General features: G+C 37.6%; 2 protein-coding genes across 2 annotated transcripts; one reads left to right on the top strand and one right to left on the bottom strand.

Annotated features, from left to right (window-relative positions):
- Positions 1 to 1,682: 1,682 nt before the first annotated feature.
- On the top strand, positions 1,683 to 10,040 carry LOC111777216 (nuclear pore complex protein NUP98A). Its single transcript, XM_023656701.2, has 13 exons — positions 1,683 to 1,819; positions 2,459 to 2,529; positions 3,205 to 3,510; positions 4,120 to 4,806; positions 4,917 to 5,144; positions 5,232 to 5,836; positions 6,225 to 6,312; positions 6,405 to 6,465; positions 7,129 to 7,264; positions 7,393 to 7,512; positions 7,652 to 7,823; positions 8,685 to 8,741; positions 9,099 to 10,040. Exons 2-13 carry the CDS (start codon positions 2,511 to 2,513, stop codon positions 9,761 to 9,763), a joined length of 3,144 nt encoding a protein of 1,047 aa, XP_023512469.2. The 5' UTR covers positions 1,683 to 1,819; positions 2,459 to 2,510; the 3' UTR covers positions 9,764 to 10,040.
- A 6,783-nt stretch (positions 10,041 to 16,823) lies between these two features.
- On the bottom strand, positions 16,824 to 17,537 carry LOC147789064 (uncharacterized). Its single transcript, XM_087118492.1, has one exon. The coding sequence runs from the start codon at positions 17,535 to 17,537 to the stop codon at positions 16,824 to 16,826; it is 714 nt and encodes a 237-aa protein (XP_086974618.1).
- Positions 17,538 to 20,609: the final 3,072 nt, after the last annotated feature.

Below are 20,609 nucleotides of genomic sequence, written 5' to 3'. Positions count from 1 at the left end.
AATAATAAGATAGGACGACTTAGTCAAATTACATAAAGCACGTTACGAGATTGTGTACTGGGCTTTGCAGGTAGTTGGAATACCCACCTGCACCGGGTCGAATTTGCCTAGAATAATATATATTAGGAAACTATTTAGATGACAACGTTTGAAGCTTTATATGGTAAAGCCCGTATTAGTGATTGAGAGTCAAATATAGTTAACCCACATATTATCTTTGGGTTACTTATCTATGTTATGATGCTACTATGATGGAACTTTTACGTCAGAGAGTTATCATCAGATACCTCTAGCAATGATGAAGTCAACTATGACTAGACCCACATTGATTGTTTAGCTAGTTTGACACGGTTATAGCTAGTTGTACCGCTCCATAAACTTAACCTAAAAGTATGATTGTTATGCTTCAAATGAAGTATGAAAGAACAATTAGAATCCCAAATGATAGTATCAAGAGTTTATAATTTTATGATGTCTGAGTAATTATGAGCGTGGGCTGCTTACTAAATATTTTTATATTCATCCATGTTATTGATTGTACCTGTAATTCTACCGCTTATAACAATTGTAGTGAGACTACCGTTAGAGTTTGACTTGAATTTGAGTTATGCTTTAGTGGTCTTATTCATGTTTTTTTTTTTAGTTATTTTGATTCTACGTGAAAACTCTTGTCCTTAGTTTTAATAGCTTTCTGTAACGCCCGCTCATCGACACATCGAATCACAGGAGGGAGGTGACAGATATAATTTGCTTTGAAAACTAAACCATAAAACAGAATATTTTGTATAAGTTTATAAACAACAATAACCGCGTATATACTTAAAACAAACTCCGATCTAGAAAGGATTCACTAAAGTCTCCGGCTCAGTTGCCTCGTCACCTTGGTCGGTCGCTCTGCATCACATTTATCTAGAAAGAAATTATAAAATAATTTTGATAAGTAATTAAATTGTTCGGTAAGTAGCTAACTTGTCATTTACTTAAGTTTTAACGAACAAATATTCTTGAGAAGCTCGATATGCCACTTACTTTGTTTTGAATTCCTCTACGTTAAACCTTAACTTATGCGACAAATCGAAATGAATTCTTCGCTTATCTAAATATTTAACCTAACCAGAATCGAAAAATATATAATAGATTAGGTTAGTTAGTTTGAATTTGTCAAATTATCAAACTACACCCTAATATCTCAGTGTATTAAGATATGATATTTGGAGAATATATTTTAATAATTAGTTATAGAATATATCTTACATATTCAGTTAATATTTTTTCTTTATTTTCGGGAGTTGTTAGTAGTATATTTTATCTTAGAATTTGATTAGCAGTATATTTTATCTTATCTACAAGATTTAGTTAGTTATATATTTTTCTTATTGTTAGGTATTAGTTGATATGATTAGCCGTATATTTTATCTTATCTACAAGATTTAGTATTAGTTGATATGATTAGCAGTATATTTTATCTTATCTACAAGATTTAGTTAGTTATATATTTTTTTTTATTGTTAGGTATTAGTTGATAGTTTGTATCGTATTTGAACGGTTGTAAATATGGATCATATTTTGGATCCCAATTTTATTTTTATTTCTCAATTAAGAGTAAAACGACGTCGTATAGAATTTGTATTTGGGGACTTGATTTAAACGCTAATTAAAAAATAGGGACTTCGGAGTAGGGACTTAGTATCGACGCTACACGCCTGGTTCCTTCGCATAAATAACGTCGTTTCATTCCATCGCTTCTTCCTCTCATCTCTCTCTGGGCTTCTCTTTTTCCTCTTCGACCTCACTGCTTATGCTCACATAATCGATTTCGGTACGCTTCTCTTCCCCCCTATACAGATCTGTGCGCACTGTTCCTCATCTAAATCCCTATCTTCCTGCATTTTTCTGTTTTTCTCTACCCTTGTTTTCCTGTTCTGGATGGTGGAATTTGTCGTTTCCTTATTGGAGGCAGCTGGGTTTTTGGTTCTTCGTTCAATGGTTTGATGCTAGGGCTTTTTATTTTTATTTTATTTTATTTTATTTTATTTTATTCGGGAGGAAGTGGATTTTATTGTGCCATTGTGGTTTTTTAATCTCGATTTTTATGTGTTTTTGTCGATGTTGTTGTTGATTTCATTTAGGGAATAGGAAAATCTGCAAAACTTACGGTATGCGTATGCCCCATGCTCCATCGTTATTTATTGCTCTATGCTTGTTTAGAGTTTGTTTATTCCTTTTTTGAATGTTCTAACGGGGACGTGTTTCCGATTCTGGACGTGTTCTTATTTTTACCTGCTTTTATATTTGATTTTTGTTCAACTAATTTTGTGTTGCGCTGTATTGAATACTAATTTTCTTTCTTCGTGTTTTTTATTTTTATGCCTTTTGTGACTCAATGCTAGTGGTGGAGATTTTTGTTTTATGTTATGTGCTCCGTGAATGATTGATTTGGGTTCTGTTTCTTTGCCAGTTCGAGATTAGTTGCTAGCTTTACTCTGTTGCGCCTGGGAATAGACAGAGCGATGTTTGGTTCTCCCAACCGTAAGTATTTCTTTTCAGTTCTTTTATATTTTGAAGGATTGGTGCTTGTCTTCTCATAAGGTTGTTATCCTAATTGCACTTTGTTTGCTGAGCTGCGGACTCCCCTTACTCTATGTTTCATTTTTCTTTTGAAAAAGATATGTAGGGAAGAAACCGAGTAGGAATTTTTGGAACGAGTAGGCTTAAATACATTGTTTAATCTCTCATATTCATATTTCCTTTAAATTAATTAAGTGGAGGAGATCTCAATCCCTATAAGGGTCCAAGAAATTATGGGACTATATTTCATTTCGTAATTATATTGCACCTCTTCTGGAAGCATGACATGTAGATTGCAGTCTTATACTAAGGATTTTATCATGTTAACTTGTTGTTTATCAGTTTTCTGATATGTGTGCCTGGGATTAGGTATGTGTACTTCTTAATTATCATAGCCTTCCTGCTTCTTTTCTAGCTTTTTAGTGTATTTAAATTTACATTTGTATATGGAATCCTGAGTCATGGCTTAGCTTGTGAGATTATTTTCACATTGAAACTGTCTACTTATTTACTTCTGCACATCTTACCTTCGATTCTTTTATCTTTGAACTTTCTTTTTCTTTTTTACTGATTGAAATTCTAAGTTCCTGTGCTAACTGGGCTCTTTTTTTTTTTTGTCCATTGTTGCTTTCACAGCTTTTGGGCAACCGTCTACCAGCCCTTTTGTATCTCAACCAGTCTTTGGGCAGACTGCCAACGCAAGTAATAATCCTTTTGCACCGAAGCCCTTCGGCAGTACATCCCCATTTGGCTCACAGACAGGAAATACAGTATTTGGTGGTACATCAACCGGTGTGTTTGGGGCAGCCCAATCTTCTTCCCCCTTTCCTTCCAACACAACATTTGGCGGTTCATCGTCACCAGCTTTTGGAGCTACTCCATCCACTTTTGGAGCATCGTCAACTCCTGCTTTTGGTAGTTCATCATCTTCATCATTTGGAGGTATGTCTTCTAAGTTATTATTTTTTGTCCTCGGATAATCAGTTCTTCATGTACCCTGTAAGAGTTTCAGCAATGCTAATGTCTTTTACATGGAATACATCAAATATGTGCTATATTGTGCATGCATTTTATTTGGTTGTTCAGCTATGAGAAATTTTCCCTTGTGTTCTTAAACCATCATTTTCCTGCAAATGCAGTTCTCAGATCTATATTTTATTTTTAGTTGACCATTTTTTCAATGAACATAAGAGAGTTGATGTTATTCTGATTTTTGTGAACATATTTCTGTCAGACCTATTCATTTGTGGGGTTTTAAAATGTGGTTACTGGAATGGTTGCCTTTTGTTCTGCTTATATGGATGTATTTGTTATCTTCCTTGGGAGAAGGATTAACTTTTCTAGCGTTATTTCATTTGAAAATGTCTCTCTTTTATCTAAGAAAACTTGATTACTTCTTCTTTGCTTATTCCTTTTGATGAAGCCACTGTATATTTCCTCATTACCATTACTTTTATTGAATGGCATTCAATTCATTACACAAATGGTAACTAGGAAAATTGGGTAGATAATTTTTTGCTTGTATAAATCCAAGGCTCTCTTTTCTGGCAGGTTCTTCCATTTTTGGGCAGAAGCCCCTATTTGGAGGCTTTGGATCTACTCCCACTCAAACAAATCCATTTGGAAATACAAACCAGCAATCTCAGCCAGCATTTGGAAGCAATGTCTTTGGTTCCACATCACCTTTTGGCGCCCCTAGTCAATCTGCATTTGGAGCTACTAGCACTCCTGCCTTTGGCGCTACAAGCACCCCTGCCTTTGGCGCCACAAGCACCCCAGCTTTCGGCGCCGCGAGCACTCCGGCATTTGGTGCCACAAGCACCCCAGCTTTTGGGGCCACAAGTACTCCAGCCTTCGGTGCAACCAGCACCCCAGCTTTTGGTGCTGCAAGCACCCCAGCCTTTGGCGCTACAAGCACTCCTGCCTTTGGTTCAACAAGCACTCCTGCCTTTGGTAGTACTGGGAATGCATTTGGTTCAATAAGCACCCCTGTTTTTGGATCTGGTGGTGGTTTTGGTGCTTCTAGTACTCCTGCTTTTGGAGCTTCAAGTACTCCTGCTTTTGGGGCTTCAAGTGCTCCTGCTTTTGGGGCTTCAAGTGCTCCTGCTTTTGGAGCTTCTAGCACTCCATCCTTTAGCTTTGGGTCCACTCCAGCGTTTGGCCAGTCTACTTCTGCATTTGGTAGTAGCACTTTTGGTACTAATACATCTCCTTTTGGAGCCCAGACCTCTCCTTTTGGTGAGCCATTCTGAAATTTCTTACTACTTATTACAGTAAAAATCTATTTTGGAGTTGTTTCTTTTTTGCTTCATTGGGTATGAGTATGTGTTCTTTTGAATTTCTTACAGGAGCACAGTCTACATCTGCATTTGGGACCAGTGGTTTTGGGCAGGCTGGTTTTGGTGGTCAGCGTGGTGGCAGTAGAGTAGCTGCATATACACCAACAACTGAGCCCGATGCTGGAAGTGGCAGTTCACAAGCAGCTGGAAAGTTGGAGTCTATATCAGCCATGCCTGTTTACAAAGATAAAAGTCACGAAGAGTTGAGATGGGAGGATTATCAATCGGGAGACAAAGGTTCCTTTCTTTTTTTCTTTTTCTTTTCTTGAAAAATGTACAAAGTTTAGTTCATGGATAATTTTGGATTCTTGTGGTTGTCTGCAGGTGGACCTCTTCCAGCTGGTCAGTCTGCTAGTAGTGGTGTTGGCTTTGGTGTTTCTAATGCACAGCCTAACCCTCTAGCTTCTTCAACATTTAATCAATCATCAAGTCCAAATCCTTTTTCTACGGCCACATCAACCAATCCATTTGCCCCTAAATCTTCTGGTTTTGGTGCTTTTGGACCTTCATCGACGTTTTCATTTAATTCTTCAGCATTTGCTCCTTCCTCTTCATCAAACCCCTTTGCATCGACAACAGCAGCATCAACATCCTCTTTCCTACCATCAACAACCTCTCAATTTGGAAGCTCATCTCTATTCAGTTCATCTAACGCTCAACCCCTTGCCTCACAGTCTGCTTTTAGTTCAACTACATCTCCAGGAACAAATCTTACCTTTCCATCCAGCTTAAATTTTAGCAATACTCAAACATCTTCCCTTTTCCAATCCACAACACCTTCAATTGGGCAGACAGGTTCAGCCTTTGGTGCTCCCTTTTCACAATCCAGCTTGTTTAGTCAACCTTCGTCTGGGGTTGGAGGGAATCTTTTCTCAAGCTCGCCATCACTCCTAACTTCAAGCAATCCGATGGGTTTTGGTCAAACATCTGTAAGTAGCCATTAGACATTACCATTTTACTTTATACCTTTATTGTGGGGAGACAATTGTGTATTGATTATTAGAGTAAAATGTAAATGTATGATCATGGAACTTTATGTTTGATGATTCACTCGATTTTACTTTGGGTTAGGTGTAGTTGTAAAGTTCATAATTTCCTATTTTTGGTTGCACTTTCTTTTATGCCTCTATGAGTTGGCTCTGATTTGCAATTGATTATTTACTTTTTCAAGATGAGTTAATTTAGTAACGATTATTCATTAAATGGTTTTTTTCTGAGTAATAGTTTCAATTCCATGTAACACTAGTTACTTGTAAGTTGTAGTTGGTTATTTATAGTTTTTATACTAACTGGCTTCTAATCTTGTTCATACTGTAGGGCTCTTTCTCTATGCCTTTTCAACCGGCACAAGCACAAGCACAGGCACCCACTTCCTTTTTTAGCAACCTGGGTCAGGCTCAACCAAGTAAGCTCATTTCATAAAAATTGATTGATCATTTTGTTGAGCATTCAAACCTTTTATATTAGTGTACTAACTTGATTATTTCTACCCACTAGTTGGTTCAAGTGGGTTTGCAGGAACTTCAAGCATGTTTGGCCAGAATAACTTTGGGCAATCGTAAGAGTCATGCATTGCTTGGTTATTGGTTCTGTTATTTGCATGTTGTTGAGTTTTAGTTCTCTTATTTGATTTTTTAGTACTATTACTATTACTTTTTGAATTTAATAAGGATGACATTTCTTATGGGTGGTCCCAAATAGGCAATTTGTTCCTTTACAAACTGACATTTTCCAGCATTGGCATACAAAGTATTGTCCTTAAGCACATTAAAGACCATAGTAAATTGACGAATACGTCCCTTAACACATCGAGATTTTTGCACTCATGTTTGCCATCGTTTCATGAATTTACTCCGTTACCCGGGTTTCGACCTTTGCCTGGACACTGGGTGTCACAGGGGTCTATCCCTTCAAACGTTGGCAGTTTCTGTACATTCTCCTTGATTCCTTATAGTTCCTTATTTCTTCCAAGTGTTCTTGTGCCATCTTGCCGATCCTTCCCAGGTTGAATTGCTCCGATACCAATGTTTCTAATTTTGTTGCATGGAAATTTCCTTTTCTGGTTCTTGCATGTGATTTGTATGGTGATTTTATCTGTCAGGCATCAACTAATTGACCTGTATTATGATAACTTAGGGCCACATAAATATAAAACATACAATCTTTTGTGCCTATATATTCATTGCCATGTATCGTTAATTTCCATGCACGTACCTTGCAGGCCTATCACCCAAAGCCCCGCAGTACAACCAGCACCTGCTACAAATCCGTTTGGGACACTCCCTGCAATGCCACATATGTCAATTAGCAGACCAGGAGCAGCACCTTCGATTCAATATGGAATTTCCAGCATGCCGGTAAATTGAACTTGTCTTTATTTACTGAAGTTTGAGTTGGTTTAGATCAATGAGCGATTGATATTTGCAAGAAGAATATGATTTGATGCTCTTTTCATTCTTTCCATTAATTGATACTGCTAATGTAGGTTGTTGATAAAGCGGCTCCTGTTAGAATATCAACTTTCTTGACGCCTCGCCACCTATCTAACAGACGGATGAGATTGCCTGTGAGAAAATATAATCCTAAGAATGATGGCAGTCCCAGGGTATGAATGTTTCTTCTATTATAGTTAATCTTTTCCTTTTCTCCTTCCTCACATTCCTATTGGGTTGAGTGGTTACAAAAATGGTGTGCCACTTGAATTTTGTATCTACGGATTGCTTATATCTCCTTGTCATTTATAGGTTCCATTTTTCAGTGATGATGAAGAAACACCAAGTACACCAAAGGCCGATGCTCTTTTTATTCCCAGAGAGAATCCTAGAGCTTTGGTTATTCGTCCCACTGATCAGTGGCCTTCAAGAGCCAGTTTAGAGAAAGCATTGCCATCAAAGGATACTTCAGTGCGTGAAAATGGTATGCTTTTTTTGTTTTGCGCCTTCGAATTTTTATGTTTCATCATTGAGAACACTTGAAAAGGGTTCATTTGGTTGGCGATTCAAAATCATGAATTTGAAAACAAGGTATTTAATGTAAAATAGAGTTGTCTTTCATGTTTTCATTGTTTGAGAATATGTTGGGTAATTTGAAAATATTGAGAAGCATGTAAATGTTGTTTTAATGTTCTCACTTTTTGTGTCTAGAAATTAACTAAATTCATTTGCAGCGACTTTGAAATTAAAAAAATTAAATTGGATACGATAACAAGCAAGTCTATCTATTGGAAGGATTAATTAAGATAGTCTTGAACTTTTTGTTTCTACTTTTTCCGTGAATGATGTTTTTTATATTGTGGAATAGTGTTTTACTTTGAAGATGCTATCTTGCACTGTGATGATGTCTCTCTCTATTTTTAATTAACATTTTCCCTCTATAACCAAGTATGTGGAGTGGCTTGGTGAAGAACAAAAAAGAAGGAAAAAAAAAAGGATGGTCCGAGGAGCGGCTTGTTCATCACATTAACAAAAATGATCCTGAGCTTTGTCATTTGTACTTATTTTTTTTATTAATAGTGCTGATTTGCTGAGATAGCTAGGTGCCAAGTCAACAATCCATACTAACATGGACTTTTTAAACCCATTTTCTTCTATTTATAATCGGGATGTTTTTTACTCTAATCGTAATTTTAGTTTTAAGAGAATTTTATGGTTTCTGTTACCTAGCGTGATAGTATAATTATTTTCTTTTTAGCTAAGATCGAGTAATGGCCTGTGGCCCTGTGATCTGAGATTAGATTTTTTAAGTTTTTGTTGTTGAGCAAATCTTAATTTTTAACAGGGAAGATTGCTGAAGATGCTTCCTCCTCGGCTGTCAACAATTCGAAGGATACCAATGGTTAGCTTTTTACCCTTTGAGTTTAGTATATTTTCAGTTTCTCTGTTCCATTTTGCCTCTCCACACACCTCAAAGAACAAGGTCTTATTTCTTCTTTTACTTCTGATTGCAATGAAATATTTTGTGGTGGAATCTATTTATAAAATTGGAGTTTCTAACTTCTTTCAACAGATGAGAAAAAAGCTCCATTTTATAGATACCTTTGTGATGTGACTATTGGGTTTTGCTCATAATATTTTTTTTGAATGATGTGGTGGATGAGCCGATATAAATTGGCTATCATCATGGAAGTGCAGTGTGCATCATAGTAGGAGCTGCATTTTTCATGTTAAATAATTTCTGTTTTGTTTATTGCAGGAAATGTTGTTGAGAATGGTACCTGCAAAGACAACATTCATGTTAACAAAGTAAACCAAAAACCTAACGGTGTCCATGAGGACCACCCTGCTTCAAAGGAAGACTGTTATAGGACATTTGGAGGGTACAGAGCTGGTGAGGCTGCCATTGTTTATGAACATGGGGCAGATATTGAGGCATTAATGCCAAAGCTCCGACATTCAGATTATTATACCGAGCCGAAAATTCAAGAATTAGCTGCCAAAGAAAGGGCCGAACCTGGGTTTTGCCGCCGTGTGACAGATTTTGTGGTGGGTCGCCACGGTTACGGAAGCATCAAATTCTTTGGTGAAACAGACGTGCGAAGGCTGGATCTAGAGTCCATTGTTCAATTTAACAATCGCGAAGTGATCGTGTACCTAGATGAGAGCAAGAAGCCCCCTTGCGGGCAGGGTCTGAATAAGCCAGCTGAAGTAACAATACTGAACATCAAATGCATCGACAAGCAAAGCGGGAATCAGTATACGGAAGGGCCGAAAGTAGAGAAATACAAGGAGTTGCTAAGGAAGAAGACGGAGGGTCAAGGTGCGACGTTCATATCCCACGACTCAGTGAAAGGGGAATGGAAGTTCAGGGTTGAACATTTCAGCAGGTATAACATGGAGGAAGTTGAAGATTGGGAATGAGTGTGTTCATGGTTGCCTGGTCTGTACTTTAGTTGATTTTGTGTTGAATGAATGGTTTGAAATGTGTGTGTGTAAAGAAGTATGTACAAGTAAGGAAGGAAGAGGTAAGTTTTGTTTTTAGGAGTCTGTATTGGGCATTCAAGGTTGGTTGGTTGGTTTCTATTCTAATTCAGTGTTAGTGTTATATGTTTTAAAGGATTTGTTACTGAATATTGATGTAAGCTTACAGATTGTTCTTTTAATATTTTCAATTAGATAGATACTTAGGTCCCCAAAATGTCTCTTTCTCCCCCTCTAAAAGTGGGTTTACTTCACACTCTTCAAGTCAATTATTTATATACTCCCTTGTCTTTGAGTTTATTTTACACACGTTCATGCTGCTAACGGTCACAAGTTCTCATAACTTTTCTTGGGTGCAGTGAAGATTTACTAGGTTTTTAGGATGTTTAGGTGGTTTAGATCTCATCTCGTGTTTCTTTTGGGATAGCTCCTTGGGGGCTAAACCAATCATCTTGGTGCACTTAAGTTTAAATCTTTGATTGCCGCTCATGAGCCTAGGGTGCTTGATCTACTAGAAACGTAATAACCTTGGACAACATGAAAACCGCTCTAGCTTTGGTGCACTATTCTTAACTTGTCTCACTCATGCATGCTTGGTTAAGAAGATATTCCTATGAATCACCTAAAGCACGAGAAACATGATCTATTTATTCATACATATTAAGAAAATATTCATATCCATCGCCTAAAGTACATAAATCATAATATAATCATTCATACAAACTCATCGGGGTGATAACATCGATCAAACTCCCAGAATACAGATCACAAAATCCAATCTTCCCGTCTTACACATCGAAAATCATTCAAATAGACTACAATTTGAATTCTCATCATAAGGTAATTTAGTAATTTTTCATAACATATCCAACACTTTCATCCAAATTGCCCATTTTAAGTGTCCTAATCATGCATATTCTAACCACATAAAGTAAGATACGCTCACATGTTAGCATGCCTAGTGATCCCTACAAGTATTACTTGAACAAGTCCGACTCGCTATTTAGATTTTTTTTTTTTTTTTTTTGTTTGTTTGTTTGTTTGTTGTGTATTTCGAGTCTTCCTTATGTATATAATGACTAGCTGATTACTCTATGTCAATATGACTTGTTTCAGGTCAAGTTTAGTAATGAATTTTCTTAATCATGTCGATCACATTTTAAAGATTATGTTATAAAATTTATCTCGTAGATCATATTTCAAAGATTTCATAACATTAGATGAAGTGATTATTTGAAATTGAAGTGTTTCAAGATTTCTGTCTTAATAATATATGTTTAGGAATTATGGATATTAAGTTTTTAGATTGTAGCTTTCTTAAATTATTTATTTATTTATTTTTAAAGAACTATGGCCCATCATTGAACTTTTTAGCACATTCTTTCTCTTACAATTTTATACCCAGGTAGAATGTAATACCCAATGAAGAAAAATAGAAAATTGATAAAAATCACTGGCACTATAAACGTATGGTTGACGACATGAAAAATTATAACTTTTTTCGACCAAAATCACATGATTTCATCCGATTTTTGATTTGGAAGTCCATTTTCAAGTATATGAATTGTGGTGATAAAAGACCCATTTTTAGTGTGTTTTAGTAGAACAAAACCAGAGACCAGTCACCTATTCTAGATCAGTTTTTTTTTCTTCTTGAAAGTACTATTCCGCAATGATTAGGTATTGGAATCAAAATGCATTCTTAAGACAGGAAATAAAATGAGAGCACAGCAAAAGTGGGCATATAGTAGTAAATTGTCCATACAAATAGTGTCCAAAAGTTAAAAACATTTAGGCTCGAACTAGAAGTGGGATGAGGCATGACCAATGCTATCACGAGCATGAGACTGAAGGATGCCAACATTGTGGTGGCAAATACTTGGCCATACATGGGCATTATGCCTTAGTCCTATTTTATTTTAGGTCTATACATTCTACTACATTCGTTAGACAAATACAACTAAGGTTAGAACGTTTAGAATATAGATGGTTAGTATCTACCCATATGGGATAGTATTGTTGGTAGAAGAGAGCATCAAGGCTGGTAAGGCAATGGTGTAATGGATGATCCCTTCATACGACAGAGATGGTGTTGGACATGAGTAATTTTGATGTCATCTTGAGTACAGACTGACAAGTAAAAAATCATGCCAACATGGATGGTTACATCATAGACGTTATATTCTAGTCTCCCTTTGGAAAGAACTTTAGATTTAGGGGATCGAAGCCTAAGGGTGTACCCAAATTGATCTCGTGCTTGAAGGTGAGAAAAATGATAAGTCGAGAAGCTTGGGCTCTCTTGGTTAGTATTGTAGATGTTGGATGCATGGGATGTGACATAAACTTTACTTCTAGTATTAAATGAATTCAAGATGTATTTCCTAATGAACGTTTTAGTTTTCCTCCCATGTAGAAAATGAACTTCAACATCGAGCTTGAACCCGGAATGACCCTGATCTCCAAGGCTGCATATAGAATATGAAAGAAACCACTCCTTTAACTAATTCCACTCCCTAAAAACTAGTTACACTAGGATATTTCGGGCCTTTTTTAGGGAGAAATAAACAACAAAAATAAAATAAATACTAACTTAACTATGCTGAATCTAACTTTCTTCAAGCCAATCTTCTCTCTTAACTACATGAACGGTTGTCTTGCAAACGGCTTTGTCAGAATATCCGCCAACTGTTCATCTGTGTTCACATATTCAAGTTCAATAGCTTCAGTTTGCACATATTGGCGAATAAAATGGAACCTGGTATCAATGTGCTTACTTCGATCATGGTAAATAGGACTTTTCGCCAACGCTATAGCTGACTTGTTGTCAACATTAAGCTTGGGTTTTACTTGCAGTTGACTGATGTTACTCAAAATTCTGCCCGACCATACTCCTTGACACGTTCAAGCAGTTGCGACTATATACTCAGCCTCGCATGACGACAAAGCCACCACCTTCTGCTTCTGTGATACCCAGGTGATTGGATTTACTCCCAAATAGTACAATACTCCAGTTGTACTCTTCCTATCATCAATATCCCTAGCCCTATCACTGTCGCTAAATCCTACCAGCTCCACATTCGATAGCTTCTTATAAACACAACAAAAACTTAGAGTACATTTCACATACCTCAATATTTGTTTTACTGCTGTGAGATGTGAAGTTGTTGGTGCCTCCATGTATCTACTCATCACACCACTGAGTAGGCTATGTCGGGCTGGGTATTAACTGTTAAAATAAAACTCACTAAGTTGTGAAGTAATCTCACACACACTAACAATTGAACGCTCCGATACTACTTTGTGAAAGTACTACTCGCGTACTTGTGAAGGAGATGTCGAGAGGGGAGAGACAAGGAGACAAAGAATACTGAAAAAACCTTTTTCTATAACACTATATTTTTCTTTACACGTGCTCTCTGCTCTTTTCCTTTGACTCTGCCCGATTAGGTATTATTTATACCTTTTCTATTTCTAATAATAGGGCGAGAGAAACTCTCATAATCCCTACCATCATTTGGTAAAAGAACTTTGGGCCTTTTCCCTTCAACTTGCTTTTCCAAATTAGTTTTCCTAACCTAACAAATTTACTCCATTTGACATTTTAAGTTTATGACTCTCCCCCATAAACCTAAATGCTCCTACCATCTGTCGTGCCAATTATCTTCTTGTATTTGTCGAAAAGTACTTTCGGTAGCTGTTTTGTAAAGATGTCCACAACTTGATCCTGACTTGCCACATGCAGCAATTCCACGCTTCCTTCCTTCGCATGATCTCGAATAAAATGAAATCGAATGTCAATGTGTTTGCATCTTTCATGGTTCACTGGGTTCTTGGTCAACTCAGTTGCTGATTTGTTGTCAACTTGAATCACAGTTGCACCTCATTGCTTCAGCTCCATCTTGCTTAGCAAATTTCTAAGCCATATCGCGTGACACACACACTAAGATGTTACCACATACTCAGCTTCACATGTCGAGAGTGTCACAATCAGTTGTTTCTTTGAAAGCCAAGTAAATGCTGTGTTGCCCATGAAAAATACATAACCTGATGTACTTTTTCGATCGTCTATGTCTCCGCACCAATCACTGTCAGAGTAACTAACAAACTTGTAATCTTCTGTTTTCGAGTAGAATAACCCAAGTAACACCATTCCTTGGATGTACCGTATGACTCGCTTCAACGCCTTCCAAATGAAAGATCTGGCCTTGTGCATGTAAGATAGCGAAGGCTTCCTACCAAGCTCCGGTACCTATTTGCATCTACTCGTGCTCCTTCATCGTACTTTGAGAGTTTGCACCTGGTTCCATTGTTGTTGATACCGGGTTGCAATTTTCCATCTTGTACTTCTTTAAAATCTCCTTTGCATATTTTTCCTGTGATATAAAGATACCCATCTCTCCTTGTCCAAACCAAGGAAAAACTTCAACAAGCCCAAGTCTGTCATCTCAAATTTTCGTGTCATTGTGCTTTTAAACTCTTCTATCATTTCATCATTGTTGCCTGAAAAGATGAGGTCATCGACATAAAGAGCCACAAGTATCACATTACCTCCACTCTTCTTTGTGTAAAGTGCATGTTCGTGGGGACATTGTTTGTACCCGTTCTCCTTGAAATATGTATCGATACGAGTAGTCCATGCTCGCGGTGCTTGTTTCAACCCATAAAATGCCTTCTTCAATTTTAGTACCTTCTTATCTTCTTCAATTTTCATGTACCCGGGTGGTTGTTCGAGGTAGACTTCTTCTTCAAGCACACCATTCAAGAATGCCGACTTGACATCCATTTGAAAAATCGGCCATTTAAATTGAGCCGCTTGGAAAATGAGCAATCGAATTGTCTCCATTCTTGCGACGGGAGCAAACACTTCGTCATAGTCGATTCCCGCCTTTTGCTTGTATCCCTTCGCAACAAGTCGTGCCTTGTACCGCTCAATCTTGCCCTGAGAATTCATCTTTTTCTGGAATACCCACTTCACACCTATGGGCTGATTTCCTTCCAGTAATTCTATCACCTCCCATGTATTGTTGCGATGAATTGCTTTAATCTTCTCATCCATGGCTGTTTGCCACTTCTTGTCTCGCACCGCCTCTTCAAAGCTGATATTTTCAGCATCTGCCATAAGACATACAAGGTGTACCTCATTTGTTGAATCATACAAGTCTCGCAAACTTTGCATTTTGGGTTGTCGTTGTTCATTTTCATCATTGAAAATTTTTGAGTCTGTTGGTGCAACGACTGATGATTCTCCAACTTCGATATGGACTTTTGTCGAATTGTTCCAGTCCCATTCGCTTGCTTTATTTACTCGCAAATCGCGACTCACTATCACCATCTTGCTTATCGGGTCAAGTAGCTTGTATCCTTTTGTCTTCTCATCATATCCAATAAAGATATACCTTTTGCTTTTGTCTTTGAGCTTCGTTCTTCGTTGATCCGGTACGTGAGCATAAGCCACACTACCGAACACTTTAAGATGAGAGATTGTAGGCTTTTGTCCGCTCCAAGCCTCTTGTGGTGTTTGATCATCTAACTTCGCATGTGGACATCGATTTTGTACGTGGATACCAATTTATTAAAATAAGACTCACTAATTTATGAATTAATCTTACTCGCGTATTTGTGAATGAGATGTCGAGAGAGTAGAGACAATGAGACAAAGAATACTGAAAAAATCTTTTCTATTGTTATATATTTCTTTGCTTTTTTTTTTTTTTTTTTTTTTTTTTTTTTTTTGAGCATTGATCGAACCATGTCGAGAATAGTCCGGTTCTTTCTCTTGGCCACACCATTTTGTTGAGGGGTGTACGGTGCGGTTAGAAATCGCCTTATGCCTTGCTCCTCGCAATACTCCATAAAAGCCGTCGAAGTATACTCGCCACCTCTATCGATCGTACAACTTTGATGTGTCTACCAGTTGCCTTCTCCACCATCACTTTGAACCTTTTGAACACCTCGAACGCATCAGATTTTTCTTTAAGAAAGTAAGCCCAAGTTTTTCGTGAGTAATCATCGATAAAGGAAATGAAATACCTCTTTCTGTTGAAAGACTCGGGGGTAATTGGACCACATATATCTGTATGGATCAACTCGAGAGGTTGTTTAGCCCAAAATTCAGCCTTCTTTTGAATTGAGGTTCTCCATGCTTGCTGAGCATGCATTCTTCACAAAATTTTCCTTCAAAGTCCATGTTGGGTAGCCCATACACCATATTATTCTTCGCTAACTCCTTTAGGCCGCAATAATGTAGGTGACAAAAACGGAGATGCCATAGTGCTGTCTTGTCTTCTACGTCGACTCGCAAACACTTTTCTCGTATGCTTCTTAAATTCAGTTTGTACATCCGATTTCTTCCTATCTCGACTCGAGCAACCAAATGCCCTTGCTTATCCTTTAGGTGTCGCAGATGGTCCTTTAAGAATATCGAGTAACCTTTCTCTGTTAGTTGCCCCATACTCAATATGTTGGTCTTGAGGTCTGGTACGTAATAAAGATTGACCCCATTACACCATCCTTTTGCAAGAAATGTATCGTACCTCGGCCTTTGACCTCTACCTTTGACGCACCTCCAAATGACACATGACCATCTTCAATCTTTTGCATCTTTTTGAATAGGTACTCGGGACCGCACATATGGTTGCTTGCCCCTGAGTCGAGGTACCACAGAGTGTTGTTGCTGATGTTGTCTTCATCTTGAGCCATCAGGAGAAGACCTTCATTTGTTACGTCTTCCAAGGCTAGGTTGGTTGCTCCTTCCACCCTTTTTCCGGTTCGACAATCTTTTGCAACATGCCCCACTCTGCCACAATTGTAACATTTGTTGGAGTTACAATCATTCGCATAGTGACCATATTTTTGACATTTATAGCACTAAATGTTGGAATAGGTTGATCGACCGCCTCTTCCTCGACTGCATCCTCTTTCACGCCAATTTGCTTGGCTTGGTTGTCTCTTCTCCTTATAATGTCTTTTATTACCTACTGCCTTGACCACCTCGACCATTTCAGCGACTTCCACGATCTCTACCTTGAATATTTTGAGAGTAGAGTATCTTTTCATCTTTTATTGATGCTTTGGTTTGAAGTGCTTGATCGAGTGTTTCCTCCTCCTTTTTCTTACATTGCTCGTGTGCCTCAAGAGAACCGGCGAGCTCATCGATCATGAACGTTGCTAGGTCCTTTGACTCTTCTATCGCACATACAACATTCTCAAAGTTGTTGGTTAACGACCTCAAGATCTTCTCCACAGCCTGTGTCTCGGGTAACATTTCTCCGTTTCGATTTAGTTGGTTTACCACAGTCTGTACGCGGGTAATGTAGTCAAATACATTTTCTGACTCCATCATCTTCATTCTCTTCAACTCGCCACGCAGAGTTTGGAGACGCACTCGCTTGACTCGGTCGGTTCCTTTGAACACTTTTTCTAAAGTGCCCCACGCTTCTTTTGAAGTAGTTGCCCTGACAATCTTCTCAAAGCCTGACTCGTCAACGGCTCGGAACAACATGTATAATGTTGCCTTATCCTTTGATCGCAATTTCTTTAACGCCTTGTTTTGTGCCGCCGTATAACCAGTGGTATCTTTTGGTTCTTCGAAACCTTCTTCAACCACCTCCCATGTGTCTTGAGAACCGAGAAGAACTTTCATTTGGATGCTCCAATTCTTGTAGTTCGTCTTTGTTAATTGCGGTAGCGGCATTTGACCCATCACATTCGCCATCGGCTCTGATACCAATTTGTTAAAATAAAACTCACTCATTTGTGAATTAATCTCACACACACTAACAATCGAACGCTCCGATACCGCTTTGTAAAAGTACTACTCGCATACTTACGAAGGAGATGTCGAGAGGGGAGAGACAAGAAATACTCAAAAGGGGCCTAGAGTTCTTTTCTCTTGCTCTCTGCTCTTTTCCTCTTACTTGGAAAGGAATGAGGTATACCTTTTCTATTTCTAATAACAGTGGGAGAGAAACTCTCCTAAATTCTACCCTCATCCACTAAAAAAATTTATATTTCTAATAATAGGGGAGAGAAACTCTCATAAATCTTACAATCATCATTCGAGAGAACTCCACCTTTTCCTTTCAACTTAATTTTCCAAATTAGTTTCCTTGACATAACAAATTTACTCCATTTGTCGTTAGGGATGTATGCCCAACCCGAAAACTCGATAACCCAACCCGACCCAACCCGAAATATAAGGGTTGGGGGTTGGGTTGTGTTGGATTTCGGGTTTGGGTTGGGTCCATTTTTTTAACTCGATCTTATTTGGGTTAGGTTGGGTTGGGGTACCAAAAGAAAATGATTGGGTCAACCCGACCCAACCCAAAAATATTAAAAAATAAATAAAGCCCAAAGGTCCAAAGTCAAAGCCCAATCTACAATTTATCTAATCTCTGACCAAAACCCAAGCCCAAACACCCTAAACCCTAAACCCTAAACCCAGTAATTACTTGATTAGTGAAAGAAATTTCTCTCTCCCTCTCTGCTATGTGCTCTGGGTTCTTGCAGGCACCCTCCCTCTACTCTCTTGTGAAATGACTGTTATTTTAAATCAAGTTATTTTAAATCAAGTTATCTAAATCTATTCCTCTCCCTAACTCTTTGCCATCTTGCCATCCATTCTACTCTAAATCTATTCCTCTCCCTACCTCTCTGCAATCCATTCTACTCTAAATCTATTCCTCTCCCTACAGTTCTGCAATCCATTCGGCTCTAAATCCATTCCTCTCCCTACTCCTCTACAATCTATTCTTCTCTCTCCCTACCTCTCTCCCTGCCTCTCTCCTCTCAGCCTCCCCACAACATACAAATCTCTCTCGATACTTAGTCTCTCATAAGAAATTTCATCTCAATAGCATTCTCTCTAGTTCTTTGTCTTGTTTCTTTCTCACACGCCGTCTTTCTCTCTTTAGTCTCCTGGAATGCTATAACGGGTAAGCTTTTTCTTTTTTGTTATATCCCCTTGCAAAGACTGATTGTATATTTTAATTTTGATGTATTCTATGATAACTGTTCATATTGGGTTAAATGTTTGAATCATAATAGTTCTATTTTACTTTCTATAGATGGAAAACAATAGTACAACTGTATGTGTAAATAGCTCTAGTAATTATAATGCATCGAAACCACCATTGGCTACACAATCTGAATTTAAGAAGAAGAAACCCAGTAAATCAACCGTGTGGGATCACTTTACAAGATTAGAAACAATAATAAGAGGTGCAAGTGCAACTATTGTTCTAAGGAGTATGCTTACGCTTGTGATACTAATTCTTGTGGAACTAGCACGTTATGGAAGCACTAAAAAAATCAGTGTAGAAAGTACACATATAAGGTGGAGGACAAAGGACAAACCACTCTAAGTTTTCAACGTTCAATAGATGGAAAGGGTGGTAGTAATATTATTACTTCATTATTTAGTCAAACAAGACGTAGAGCAACATGTGCCAAGATGATAATTATGGATGAATTATCATTTAAATTTATAGAGAACGGGGGTTTCAAATTGTTTTGTAGTATTGCATGTCCTAAGTTTGACCATCCGTCAAGAGTATATTGCATGTCCCAAGTTTGACCATCCGTCAAGAGTAACTATTGTTAGAGATATATTTGAGCTCTATCTGGAAGAAAAAAGGTGGAAGAAAAAAGGAGTTGAAAGATTTTTTAGTCAGTCATTCCAAGAGGGTTTGTCTTACCACTGACACATGGACTTCGTTGCAAAACATTAATTACATGGTAATCACCGCACATTTTATTGATTCAGAATGAAATTTACATAAAAGAATTCTCAACTTTTGTCAAGTTGCTAACCACAAGGGAGAGACTATTAGCAAGATTATTGAGAGTTGTTTACTGGAATGGAGAATCGATAAGGTTTTCTCTATCACAGTAGATAATGCAAGTTCCAAGGATATAACTACTTCATATCTTATGAGAAGGCTTAGAAGTTGGAATTCACCTGTCATGGAGAAATATTACACATGAGGTGTTGTGCTCACATAATTAATTTGATTGTGAATGAAAGGCTTAAAGAAATGCATGACTCCATTTCTAGTGTTCGCAATATCGTGAGGTATGTTAGATCATCCTCCAAGAAATTGACAAAATTTAAAGATCGTGTTGAACATGAAAAAATTAAATGTGAAGCACTTGTTTGTTTGGATGTGGCGACTTGATGGAATTCCACTTATTTGATGCTTGATCATGCCTTGAAATTTGAAAAAGCTTTCAAAGTATTAGAGGAAGAAGAATTAGATTATGTTGATTACTCCAAAGGAGGATCATGGAAACAAAAGAATAGGGTCACCAACCATTGATAATTGGAAAAATGTTGCAGCGTTTGTAAAGTTTTTAAAGGTTTTCTATGATGTCACTACGAAGATAAGTGGTTTTTTATATGTGACTTCTAATTCTTATTTTCATGAACTTTGGGGTATTCGAGAACTTTTAATTCAGTGGAGTACAAATGTGAACTCTGTTTTAAGTAACATGAGTTCAAATATGAAAGTTAAGTATGAAAATATTGGGGCTCAGTGGAAAGAATTAATAAGTTGATATTCATAGTAGTGGTACTCGATCCTCGTTACAAATTGCTTTGTTGTACCTCACTACCCAAGTAATAGCTCAAAAGTCCAAGATCGCTCATCTCAAGGTTTTGCTGCATCTTTTCTTTGAACTGAGCTATAACTTGTTTGTTTGAGCCGGCTATGATTAAGTCATCCACATATGTACTGATTATCATTGCTTCAACTCCATTAATTTTCTTGTAAAGAGCATATTCCGGTGG

This window comes from Cucurbita pepo, chromosome 16, assembly GCF_057944985.1.
Source record: "Cucurbita pepo subsp. pepo isolate OVF chromosome 16, ASM5794498v1, whole genome shotgun sequence".
In the NCBI taxonomy this organism is placed as follows: Eukaryota; Viridiplantae; Streptophyta; class Magnoliopsida; order Cucurbitales; family Cucurbitaceae; genus Cucurbita; species Cucurbita pepo.
This window is presented reverse-complemented; position numbering and strand designations above follow the sequence as displayed.